The sequence below is a fragment of the Protopterus annectens genome, chromosome 1.part0, assembly GCF_019279795.1.
Source record: "Protopterus annectens isolate FY-2018-M chromosome 1.part0, PAN1.0, whole genome shotgun sequence".
In the NCBI taxonomy this organism is placed as follows: domain Eukaryota; kingdom Metazoa; phylum Chordata; order Ceratodontiformes; family Protopteridae; genus Protopterus; species Protopterus annectens.
The window spans coordinates 1,954,611,652-1,954,624,356 of NC_056725.1; the positions used below are offsets into that span (position 1 = coordinate 1,954,611,652).

Here is a 12,705-nt window from a genome sequence, read left to right on the forward strand (position 1 = left end):
AAGAACAACTGGAATTTTGTTGGCAGTGTTAAAACTGGTGAGTGGACTGTGAAGGATATACCCCTACTTTATGTCATTATTGTTTAAAAAGGCATTGAAGGAACTGAAGAAGTAACTAAGTAAACCTTTTTCTTATTAATACTAAATTATTCGCAATGTAAACTGCATGTTATATTGTAAAGCAATCTTGTATAGTGTGCAGTCAGTGGTATTTTACATGTGAGGTGGGGGTGCCCTTTCAGTGACTTTTGAATATGATAAAGATGTTAAAGCAATAAAATACTTTTTCTTAGTTGTAAGGTATCCAGGCTTTACAGTGTAATACAGAAAAGCTGGACAGAAGAAATTAAAGTTAAAAAATATTATCATCTTGAGCTGCAGTGGTGGGGATGTAAAAGTGTACTGTTCACATTATATGTACAAATAAGATAATTTCCTTGTTTTTATAGACATGGGAATCTAGAATAATATTCTTGGTTTAAGCTAGACAAACTTTAAGAATACAGGCTTGAAAATAAGATAAAATGATGAAAGGCATTGGAGGCTTTCAGTGGGAGACAAATCTACAGGTGCAAGCAATTAAACATGAGACGTCCAAGCAGCGTGTTCCTTTAATGCATCTAAAAAAATCATTAACTCCAAAGAAGTTCACGGACATTAGTGAACGAAAGCGCTAATCTTTTTACTTTCTGTAATAAACAGTTATTTTTTTAATAAATAGTGGTTTTTACTGGCGTGCCCATCCCTTCTGCAGTTTTAGCTTATAGTTGCGTTTTGGATTTCAAAACATGGTAAGAACAAGAAAGAAAGATATGGAAAGGTAATAGAAATTATTTACTGGGATTAACAATGGTTAAAGTACTGCAGAATAAGCAGAATCTCACAGTAAAAGAAGAGGAGTAACTGCAAAGTGATAAAGGGTAAATGAGAGTGTAGTTAGATAATATGCATGAGTTTAGAAAGGTTGCGGTTGAGCAACTGCTTTCTGATAACTCCAAACCACAAAAACTTTTACCATGACTTAGGCAACAGGAAGTAGAAAGGGTTGTTGCTAAACTTAGGGAGTCTATAAAAAGGAAAATAGCTAGAGATCCTAGAGAAGTATTAGTGATAATGCAGAAATTGTATGGATATTTCTATAAAGCAGAGTAATGTGGAAACCAGGAAATAACCAGTAGAAATATTCATGAAAAACAGTTATTCTAAGGTTAGTGGCAGATGGGGCTCAACAATTAATAGTGAAGACAATAAGAGACGAGATAAAAACAGTCATATATAATTAATCAACTGTGAAGTCTCCAGGAAAAAAAAACAGTATTCCTGAGTAAGTCAGGAAGTTCAGAAGGAAGAAAGTATTAAAGATCTGGAAGGTTTTGTTTAACAATATGTTAAAAGGGTGGGGAAGTACTAGCATCTTGGAAGAAAGCTGTGGTGGCTGTGTTACCCAAAGAGGATAAAGAAGACCCTTCAAACAGTGCTTCATAGAGATCGATTTAAATTTGAAACCATGACTATAAAATGTTTGTGTCTAAATTAACAGAACTGCAATGCTGTTGTCAAAATTAACAAATATGGGTCAATGTGGTTTTGTGGAGAGGAGGTAAGCATTTGATGACAATACAACAAGGATGGTCCAGATGGAAGCAGAATGTAATAAAATACTACTGTTTTTGGTGGGTCTTGATGCTGAGAAAGCTTTCAGAAGAGTGAGCCGAGATGTAATGGGTAGAGCAATGGCAGCATTTTTGATCCCTGATACAATAATACTGTTTATTAGGAAGCTATATGAAGCGTCAGTGGTAAGAATTAAGGAGGTAGGGTTCCTCACTGACAAGCTGGGTTTGAAAAGAAGAACAAGGAGGGTATGCGACTCTTTTCCCTTTGTTATGTGCATTATATTTAGAGCCATTACCAAAGAAAATAAGACTCTTAAATTTACGGCTATAACTGGTATGCTAATCAAGAAAAGTTAACTTCATTCACAGATTATATTATTTTAGAATTGATAAATCCAGAAAAGGATAGTTCTGTGTTGTGGAGCATTTTGAGAGAGTTTAATGTCTTTTCAGAATATATAACAAATGAAGATAAAACAAGCGCTATTAACAGTAAACTATGTATCCACACATGATTTGGTCCGGTAATACTCAAATTTACGTGGACATAAGATTAAGTATTTATGTGTATGAATTAAAAGGGATTCTATTACGGTAGCTAAGAATATGTGGAAAGAGACAAAGCAAAAAGTAATACAAAAATTGAGAAGCTGAAAACTTTTTGATTACAGATATGGATAATAAGATACAAGCAGTGAAAATGTTTCTAGACCTTTATTTTTGTACACTAATAGTGAAAACGTTTTTAGTACCTTGTGTTTTGTACACAGATCAGGCATCTTTTATCAATGAGAAGAGAAGTTGTGAAGCATAATTAATAAGGAGTTGAATTAATTCATCTGTGAGAGTAAGAGGGCAAAAGTAGGGATAAGTTGATTCTCCCCATATAACGAGATGACTTAAGATTATCTGCTTTTAAGGCAAGTTTTAGTGCTATGCCATTAAGGCTTACATACTTAACACAAATAGGTTATAAGTCAAAGTGAAAAGGGATGATGATGAAATGGGGATGGGAGTTCAAGTAGTAAGAGGACAGCAGGATTATGTATGTGGGTCCTTAAGGAGAACAACCACCACCATACAGAATACTACAGTCATAAAATAGAAGAAAGCATTTTAACACCCTTAACCATCACGCCCCCTCCATAACAAGAAGAATTAAAACTAAATATGCCCCCTGGTTAACCCCAGACACAAAATCCCTCCTCAAAAAAAGAAACAAGGCCTGGACCAACTACCTCAACAGTAAATTCCAATTAAACAAACAAATATACATTGAACTACGTAACAAAGCCAAAAAACTTACCAAAACATCTTACTACCAAAAGTTACAGGATAAGCATAGGAACAACCCACAAAAATTTTGGGCAGCAATTAACTCTATTCTACAACCAGGTAAAACAACTACCCCAACCCCAAAAATAGATAACCAAGAAGACATCCCCACTCAATTTAATAAATACTTTACAGAAACCATCCAGACCCTTGCAAACAACCAACCCTATGACAACATCCCCACCCCTGCAAATCCACCCCCCACCTAACAATTGCCCCAAGTTCAGCTTCCACACAGAACCAACAAAATCCATTGAAAAACTACTCTTCAAGCTCAAACCAACGTCTCTAGCCGCAGAAAAATTACCCGCTGAATATCTCCACCTGGCTGCAGAAGCCATATCATATCCTGTCTCCATCCTAATTAACAGATCCATCACCGAGTGTATAGTACCCAAGCTATGGAAAATATCACACATCATCCCTCTTCATAAAGGGGGAACCTCCTGGAACTCAATAACCACCGCCCTATATCAATACTACCCCCTTTATCTAAAATTTTAAAGAAGGTAATATACAAGCAACTAATGAAATATCTCCTAGAAAATAATCTAATAGCAACACAACAACATGGTTTTATACCCTTCCATAGCACCACCACCGCACTAACAGAATTCACCAACATTGTCAATACTCACAGAAACAATGGACTCCTTGTATCTGCCACCTTCCTTGACTTGTCCAAAGCATTCAATATGGTTAACCACAATAAACTCCTTCTTTCACTAGCAACTCTAAACCTTACCACCCCTACCATCTCCTGGTTCAAAAACTACCTAGAGGGAAGGAAACAAGCTGTTATGTGGCAAAACCAACTCTTCCCCTCCCTACCAGTCTCCCTGGGAGTACCCCAAGGCTCCATCCTGGGACCACTTCTTTTTACCCTCTTCACCAATCAGCTCCCAAACAGTACTCCTAAAGCCTCAATAGTGCAATATGCAGATGATACCACCATAATATTCACAGCCAAATCAATTGACATCCTTCACTCCCTACCACAAGAATGCTTTTCCCTAGCAGAAACTTGGATTACAAACCAAAGGCTCATTCTGAACCCAAGTAAAACAAAGCTAGTATTCTTTAGCTTCCACAGAGCCACACCTCCCACTGATTCTTTCTTCATCTCCTCCTTCAACAAGACCACAATCACCCCACAAATCATACCAAACTCTTAGGGGTTGAAATAGATAATCACCTTATATTTGACCTACACATTTCTATAACCACAAAAAAGTACATAAAAGACTTGGCCTACTGTATCCCAATAAAAAAATTCCTCACTGACCACTACAAAACTACAATAGCAAGGACTCACCTACTAGCCACCCTACTTTATGCCTCCCCTGTGCTTATAAACCCGCAAATCCAACCTAAACAAACTTGATAGTTGTTATAATAAGATAGCCAAATTCGCTACCTCTCCCATCAGAACACATCACTGTGAATGCCTAAAAAAACTCAATTGGCTAGATCTACCACTACTACTTCAACTCAATCAACTATCACCAGCCCACAAAGTAATACACAACTCTGAAAACACGCCAGCCCTACAAAATCTTTTGCAACCCTATACAACCACTAGACCAACTTTACTTAGGAGTAGCAAAAATAGCAACAGAGACAAAACATCTGGAATTAGGATCTTTAGAAAAAGTGAATGAACGCCAGGAATACAGGATACTGTGCTGGAAACACTTAATTTATTGACATAAAATAGGTTGAGCGCTTTCTACAGAAGTAAATCTGTCTTCTTCAGAACATCATAGCATGGAATCATGACGCTTATATATCATAATTGAAGTAAAAAGCCCGCCCTGCGTAAGCAATGAATTCCAACTTCATTCTCTTCTAGCACAACCAATGTGCCACAACCCAAAATGCGGTACTCCTTCCATACCTCAGATCTCGTCTACAGCTTTCGCGTTCGGATGTTCTGAAGAAGACAGATTTACTTCTGTAGAAAGCGCTCAACCTATTTTATGTCAATAAATTAAGTGTTTCCAGCACAGTATCCTGTATTCCTGGCGTTCATTCACCTTTGGTGTGTTTGCAATTTTGTTGTTTCGCTGGGATTATCATCTTTATTATCTTTAGAAAAAGGTAGGAGCTGGGATGAATACATGCAGAGGAGGAATGAGGTTTTAAAAAAGGCAGGAATTCAATGAACTATGTAATGCCTGACTGACAATAACTGGATATATTATAACTGATGCATAATGTTTGCAGTTACAGTTGTGTTGGCATGGTTTGTAATGTGTAATGTTTGCAAGTGAAAAAAACAAACTTCAAATGCTGGAGGTGTGATGGAAAAGAGAGAGGTAAATGGGAACAGGTTTTTGCGAATGTAACAAACTGGCAAGTTAAAAAAAAAAAATCACTACATGTACTTTGCCAAAAATGTTGGGACAACAATTGTTTGTAACTACGAAAATTACTACTTTGAACTTGGATACCGGATATGAACTGTCCAGACACAGGAAGACCTTATTAAGCTGAATGTTACTGGCTGCCAAAAAACAATTACTAGAAAATGGAAATCAAAACCTAAACCAACTATAACTGAGATACTGAATATTGTAAAAAAATAGAAAAGAAATGGTGTTGAGAAGGTACAAATTACACAGGAATAAATGGAATTTGTTGAAACGATACATGCAGAATAATGTTCATCTGGAGTGGTGAAATGTAAGGAAAGGCAGGAATTCAGCAATTTATGTAACACTGGAGTGAAAGAAAATTGTTAAAAAGAAAAAGCATGCTGCATGAAAATCTTTTTTTTCTGTTACTCTATATGTACCTATGTCACTTTGTAAAGAAATGTTTTGTTTGATGAAGATGTTTAAAAAACTTGAGCTGGAAAACCGACAGGCAACTCTGGAGAGATCTGAAGCTCTTTCCTGCCACCAGAGGAGGAAAGTACAGTTTTGTACCTACCATAAATGTAGATGTCCGATAGGTATGCATCTGCAGTCATAACATATGGGTTTGTCCTGCCTCAGGCAGCCCTTCGGTCGGCCGGATTCCAAAGTCTGGGTCTGGCCTCGGCTGATGTCGCACTTTCCCCGACGTCAGAGCGTCTGGGGTATAAAAGCATCAGCCGACGCCATTTCCTCAGTTTTTCTTACCCCAGATGCCAGGTGCCCTCTAGGAAGGCTAAATTTGGATAAATGCTGAAAAGTTCCAAACATTTGCAAATTATATACATGTATAAACAAACAAATACACCATAACAGATTCCCCCAGCTAGCTAAAAGAGGGGTAAGAACCCTAGGAATACCACAGAGGGAAGGAGGGAGGTAATCCTGACTGCAGATGCATACCTATCGGACATCTACATTTATGGTAGGTACAAAACTGTACTATGTCCTTCAAGGATGCATCTGCAGTCATAACATATGGGTAGAATACCACAGCCAATCTGGGGGAGGAGGTACTAAGAAAAGGATGGTGTAGTTAAGATCCCCTGCAGGACTGCAGTAGCAAACCCTGCTCTGGATCTAGAGTATAAAGGTAGATTGTAATGCTTGGCAAATGTATGCACAGAGCTCCAAGTAGCAGCTTCTAAAATGTCCTTGGTAGCCACCCCTCATAGGAAGGCTGTAGTGGTGGCCATGGCCCTTGTGGAGTGAGGCCTGATGTTTTCAGGAACTGTCTTTCCATGAAAGGAGTAGCAAAATCGAATGCAATTTCCTATCCATTTTGAAATTGTCTGTTTGGAAATTGCTCTTCCTTGCACCCCAGTTGCATATGCTACAAAAAGTTGGTCAGTTTTTCTGCTAGTTTTTGTTCTGTCCAAGTAGTAGCGTAGTTGTCTGTGTATATCCAGGGTTTGCAAAAGTTTTTCCACTCTATTCTGTGGATTAGGGAAGAACGTAGGCAAGTGAATAGCTTGGTTCAAGGATACCCTAGATACCACCTTTGGCATAAAAGTAGGATTGGTTCTTAGTGAAACCCTGTCCTGGTGGAAAATAAGAAAAGGCTGCACTGCCATCAATGCTTGTAACTCAGATACTCTTCTTGCTGAAGTGATTGCCAGAAGGAATGCAGTTTTCCAAGATAGAAACTGTAGATCCGCTGATGCTGCTGGTTCAAAAGGAGGAAGTGTCAGTTTCTCCAGCACAAAGTTGAGATCCCAGGCAGGTAGAGGGGGTCTTCTTGGAGGTTTAATATTTTGATCCCTCTCAGGAATTGTCTGAGGAGAGGGTGCGAGAAGATAGGTGGATCCACATTGTATTCTGCTGAAATTGCTGAAGCATGAATCTTAATGGAAGAATAGGACAGGCCATTGTGGAACAATTCTGCTAAGTATTCTAGGATATTTGTTATGTTTGCCACTGTGACATCTGAGCCTTTTGATGTGCTCCAAATGAGAAATCTCTTCCATTTAGCTGAGTATGTCTTCCTTGTGGAAGGCCTGCGAGCCTCCAGGATAATGTCCTTCACCCTCTGAGATAAAACAGTTTGATTGGGATTTAAGGAATTTTCCAGGCAGTTAGCTGCAATGTTTTCAAGTTGGGATGCAGGGTCTTGAAATTGTTCTGCGTCAGAAGAAGAGGCCATAGGGGGAGAGGCCATGATTTTGCCTGAGACATGCTTCTCAATAATGGATACCAGTGTTGTCTTGGCCAGTCTGGAGCTATTAGTATCACTTTTGGCTGTTCCTCCCTGATCTTCAGTAGAACCTTGTACATCAATGGGAGAGGTGGGAAGGCATATTCTGTTAGGGCTTTCCAGCTGAAAGAGAGAGAGTCCACCCTCCAAGCTTGTGGGTGGTATGTCCTTGAGCAGAATGTCTTCAGTTGATGGTTGAGTGGGGAGGCGAACAGATCTATCTCCGGCATTCCCCATGTCTTTGCTATGAGTTGGAAGATGTCTGGGTGCAGCATCCATTCGTGTGCATCCATGGTAGTTCTGCTTAAGCTGTCCGCCAGTGCATTTTCTTTTCCTGGCACGAATTGGGACTGTAGTTGGATATTGAGATTCAGGCATAGTTCCCACAGATTCATAGCCATCCGGCATAGAGGGTAAGAATGTGTGCCTCCCTGCTTGTTTATGTACCACATGACCGTGGTGTTGTCTGTCCTTATTAACAGGTGTCCTTGTTGGAGGAAGGGTTTGAATGCCTCGATTGCATGCCTCACTGCCAGCATTTCCTTTTGGTTTATGTGCATGCTTAGCTGTCCTTGAGGCCATAGGCCTTGGATACATTTGCCCTCCATGTGTGCTCCCCATCCTCGGTCTGAGGCGTCCGTGGTGATGGTCTGCCTTGTTTTGGTTTGTTGAAAGGCAACCCTCTGTTGGACTGGCAGGCCTGAGCCCACCACAGGAATTCCTTTTGAAGGCATGGAATGATTGGTATCATGGTTTCTAAACTGTGACTGTGTTGAGACCATACACTCCTTAGGTACCATTGTAATTTCCTCATATGCAGCCTGGCATGCGGTATTAGAATTATGCAGGATGCCATGTAACCCAGGGCCTGCAGGATTTTCCTTGCAGTAAGCTGAGTTTGTCTTGTCAGAATCATGAAGTAATCTGGAAGTTGTTTTTGTTTTTCTTCTGTGAGAAAGGCCATTTGGGTGGTTGTGTCCAGATCTGCACCCAAAAAGGTTATCCTTTGGGATGGTACTAGTCTTGACTTTTGGATGTTGACTGTGTATCCCAAGGCCTGTAGCAGGAGTATGGCATAGGCCAAGTCCTTTATCAAATTTTTCTTGTTGTCCGCTTGTATTAGGCAGTCGTCCAGGTATGGGTAAATTTGAATTCCCTGTAGTCTGCAATGTGCAATTACTGATGCCAGGCATTTCGTGAATACTCTGGGCGCAGTAGATAAGCCAAAGGGCAATGCTGAGAATTGATAATGCTCTGATCCTGCAAGAAATCTGAGGTGTCTTCTGCAACTTGGTCGAATAGGGACATGCAGGTATGCCTCCTTGAGATCTAGAGTCACCAGCCAAGACTCCTTGCCCAACATGGGAAGAAGTTGCTGTAGGGTCAGCATTTTGAATGTTGGCACAATGAGATAAGTGTTCAGTGCGGACAGGTCGAGAATAGGCCTCCATTGATTTTCTTTTCTTGGTACAAGGAATAGTCTGGAGTAAAATCCTTGGCCTTGTTCTGAAAATGGTACCTTTTCTATAGCTTTCATCTGAAGTAAATTGCTGATTTGTCTTAAAGCCTCTGCCCTCTGATTTGGTGGAAATTTTGGCATTCCGCTTCTTTTTGGCAAAGTGTGGAAGTGGAACCTGTATCCTTTGTCTATTATTTGCAGTGTCCATGTATCCTTTGTAATATAATGCCAGTTTTTTGAGAATAAAGCCAGCTTTCCACCCAAGGGTGCTTCCAGTTGATCCCTGGTAGGCGGAATCAGAGTTAAGTCATTGAGCCTGTCCTGGTGTAGTGGTTGTTGTTGTTGCTGTTGCACTACTCCTCTGGTTGGCAGGCTGCCACTGACGGCCTCTGTAGGAGCCCTTCGATTGACCTCTGCCTCTAGGGCCTGTTCCTGCCTCTCTGAGCTCTGTCCGAGTCTGGAAAGGACCAATTCTTAGTAGGCCAGTTTCTGCTGAATCTCGGTGGTTGAACTTGCAGGAAATCTTTAACTGTTTGCACAGATTTTGCCTTTTCTTCAACCTTTTTTAAGATCTCCTGAGCAGAGGAGCCAAATAAATTTTGTTTCTCCATTGGAGCATCCAGGAGTTTAGCTTTGACATGGTCTGGCAAAGATTGCTCCTTCAGCCAGGCATGCCTACGAATAACTGCCCCAGTCATAGCTGATCTAAATGAAGCCTCCAGTGCATCATAGACACATTTTAAGAAATGATTACTAACCTGTTGTGAGTTGTGTACCAAATCCTGAAGGGATCTACGGTTTAGGGGTTCAGGAGAAGAAAGTTTATTTATTCAGTTCATCTAACAAATACTCTTGGTACTGTATCATATGAAATTGACAGTTTAATGCCCTGACAGAAATACACCTTCTTTCCCCATCTCTCTAAAGCTCTAGACTCTCTTTCAGAGGGTAGAGGATTTTTGGCAGTAGCGGCCGCAACCCCTTTAGGGCCCTGAGAAATAGTTTCTGGGTCTGCAGAATGGGCTTTATACAGATGGAAATGAGAATCCGGGACCCTGTAGTATCTGTCAGGTTTGGCAGGGGCCGAAGGAAGAGTATCAGGGGTTGTACTGCCATCATTGTACACATCATCAATTACATTCAGAACAGGAGGTATAGCTAAGGGCCTATGCTGAGGCAAATGCAAAAAATGTCCTTAATCTTTTTCTAGAATCAGAGAAATCCTGACCTTGCCATTGAAAATGCTCTCTCATGGAGTGTAGAGTCTCACCAAAGGAAAACTCTTCAGGAGGGGAGGCCGAAGGGATAGATTCCTCAGCATCTGAATCCTCATAAGGCGAGTAAGCCCCTTCCTGGTGGTCTGACAACTCAGATCCATCCGTGGAATCATCTGAGGAGTGTGGGTCAGAGGGGTTAGTCCTGGGCCTTTTGTCTGGAGGAGGTTGAGAGGCCCTGTCTGGGTGAGGTTGTGAACCCCGAAATAAGGTCCTCAGCAAGGCTGAGGATCTGTGAACTAGAGGAAGTTCTGAAGCCGACTCAGCCGGGGCCTCCCGGGCCTTGGTGGTCGGAAGTATGGTTTCGGAAGAAGGAATCTCCGAGGACTCTGTTTTGGCCGAAACCGAGGCACTAGCGGTAGGCCTAGCCGTGGTTACAGCCGAAACCGCGGGCCGCGAGTGTCGGTCCTTTTCCTTGCGTTTTTTGACCATATGCGAAGTCGGAGTCTCCGACGGCATTTTATAAGCAAAAGCGGCTCCAAAAAATTCCTCTGCAAACTCCGACCGACGTCTAAGAGTTCGTCGGTTGAAGGAAGCACAGGCTAAACAGGCCGATATGTCGTGGTCTGGGCCTAAGCAAGGAAGGCAGTAGGAATGGAAATCCTTATAAGGTATTTGTTTCCCAGAAGTTAAACAATTATTTACTTTGTCTGACATCGGCTGAGGCAAGAAAGAGTCCCCAACGGGGTACTTAGCTTTTTTCGAAGTCTTTGGTAGCTGAATTCACTGGATCTGACCGACCGGCACTTGCGAACAGCTTCTGCTTCGGGCACCGCGCGGCAAGAAAGACTGAGGAAAATGGCGTCGGCTGATACTTTTATACCCCAGACGCTCTGACGTCGGGGAAAGTGCGACATCAGCCGAGGCCAGACCCAGACTTTGGAATCCGGCCGACCGAAGGGCTGCCTGAGGCAGGACAACCCATATGTTATGACTGCAGATGCATCCTTGAAGGACATCGGAGAGGAATCCTTCAATAAACAGTCTCATCCATGTGACCCATTGGAGGAATGCATAACTGCAAAATAACATATCAAAATTATTGGGGATTCATAAATGTTACCACAAAGTGTAGACTACATGCAGACTTAGTGTAATTCTTCTGAGTGACTAGAAAGCACAAAAATTGTGGGAAGGATGTTCTTTAATACAGATAGTGTAAACTTACTGTAGGCATTAATGAATCTGACCTACAGTGTTACTTAGTTACTCTATGATGCACAAGATAAAAGGAACAGATAGGCTAATAATTAAGGGGAAACAATCATCCTGAGGACAGTGAAGGTCCAAAGACTTGACCATACATGGCTTAAAATGCCCTTAAAGAAATGACTGTAACAAAGTCTCAGTTTACAAGAAGAAAAATTTTGGCAAAAAAGGTCAGCAAACAGTATACAAAACATCTGCTAAAAAGTGAATGAAAAGAACAGGTTTCATAACTAACAAAGAACTTAGCAGTCTGGTTCCATTAGGATCCAAATGAGCACTAAAAATGGAGGGGGGAAGTCAGTTGTCCATAGAAAGGGAAGGTGCTTATTTATACACCTTGGGAAAAGTATGCCTGCCAAGACGAACTCACAGCGCACAATATTCCCATTGGTTAAAGGGCACTGAATCTCGTCAGAAGATCAGTAAGGTTAACTTTTTACTAAAGCTAAAACAAGTACTCAACACTCTTTCAGGGAGTGTAAAGTCCAGTAAAATGTCATGCACAAGGCAGTGTCACTCTGCTCTGGTACTATGGGTTGATTAACAGGCCTGCATTATTTATCATCTTGATAACACTATGAGCTAATAATAAAACATATTAATATAAGTTCAAATTAACAAATCATAAATTTAAGCTGAGTTGCTGATAAAAAACAAAAATGCATATACTGTTTGTAGTGACAGAAGTACAAACATTAAAATATGATCTCCTCAGCACCCTACCTGGTTTTCAAAATTGCATCAAAATGACTGAGCAGCATTTCACTCATACTTACGTTTTCATCGAGTGTAAATCGATGATAGATCCCAGCAGGAAGTGTGATCAGGTCACCCTTTACCACAGAAATGCGAATCCATTTATCATCCTTGTTTCTCACATCGAAGTATCCACTACCTTCAAGGACGTAGCGAATTTCATCATCTAAATGCAAATGCTCTGCATAAAATATCTTAATCTACAAAGAAACAGGATAATTAATGAAACTTAAAGAATGCGGCATTTGAAACTTTCACAGTGTAATACACACATTTTGTAACGGTCATCTTACCTCTGAACTTGTCTCTTATCAGACCCATCACTGAATACAATTCACTCTTTGGTACGCATCAATTCAAGCATGCTGCTCAATGTATTCCTAGCCTGTGAAATAAGTACTACTCTGACTACATTTAAGGCTTGTCTTCACGATTGGATGGGTAA

The 12,705-nt window shown here is 40.8% G+C and overlaps 1 protein-coding gene across 2 annotated transcripts in view; it reads right to left on the reverse strand.

Annotated features, from left to right (window-relative positions):
- Positions 1-12,705, reverse strand: part of ADI1 (acireductone dioxygenase 1) — a 589,079-nt gene that overhangs the window by 105,709 nt on the left and 470,665 nt on the right. For both annotated transcript variants that reach the window (XM_044070412.1, XM_044070421.1), the window contains one exon: positions 12,281-12,460. In XM_044070412.1, the coding sequence (XP_043926347.1) occupies positions 12,281-12,460 (180 nt within the window). The remainder of the gene's footprint in view (positions 1-12,280; positions 12,461-12,705) is intronic.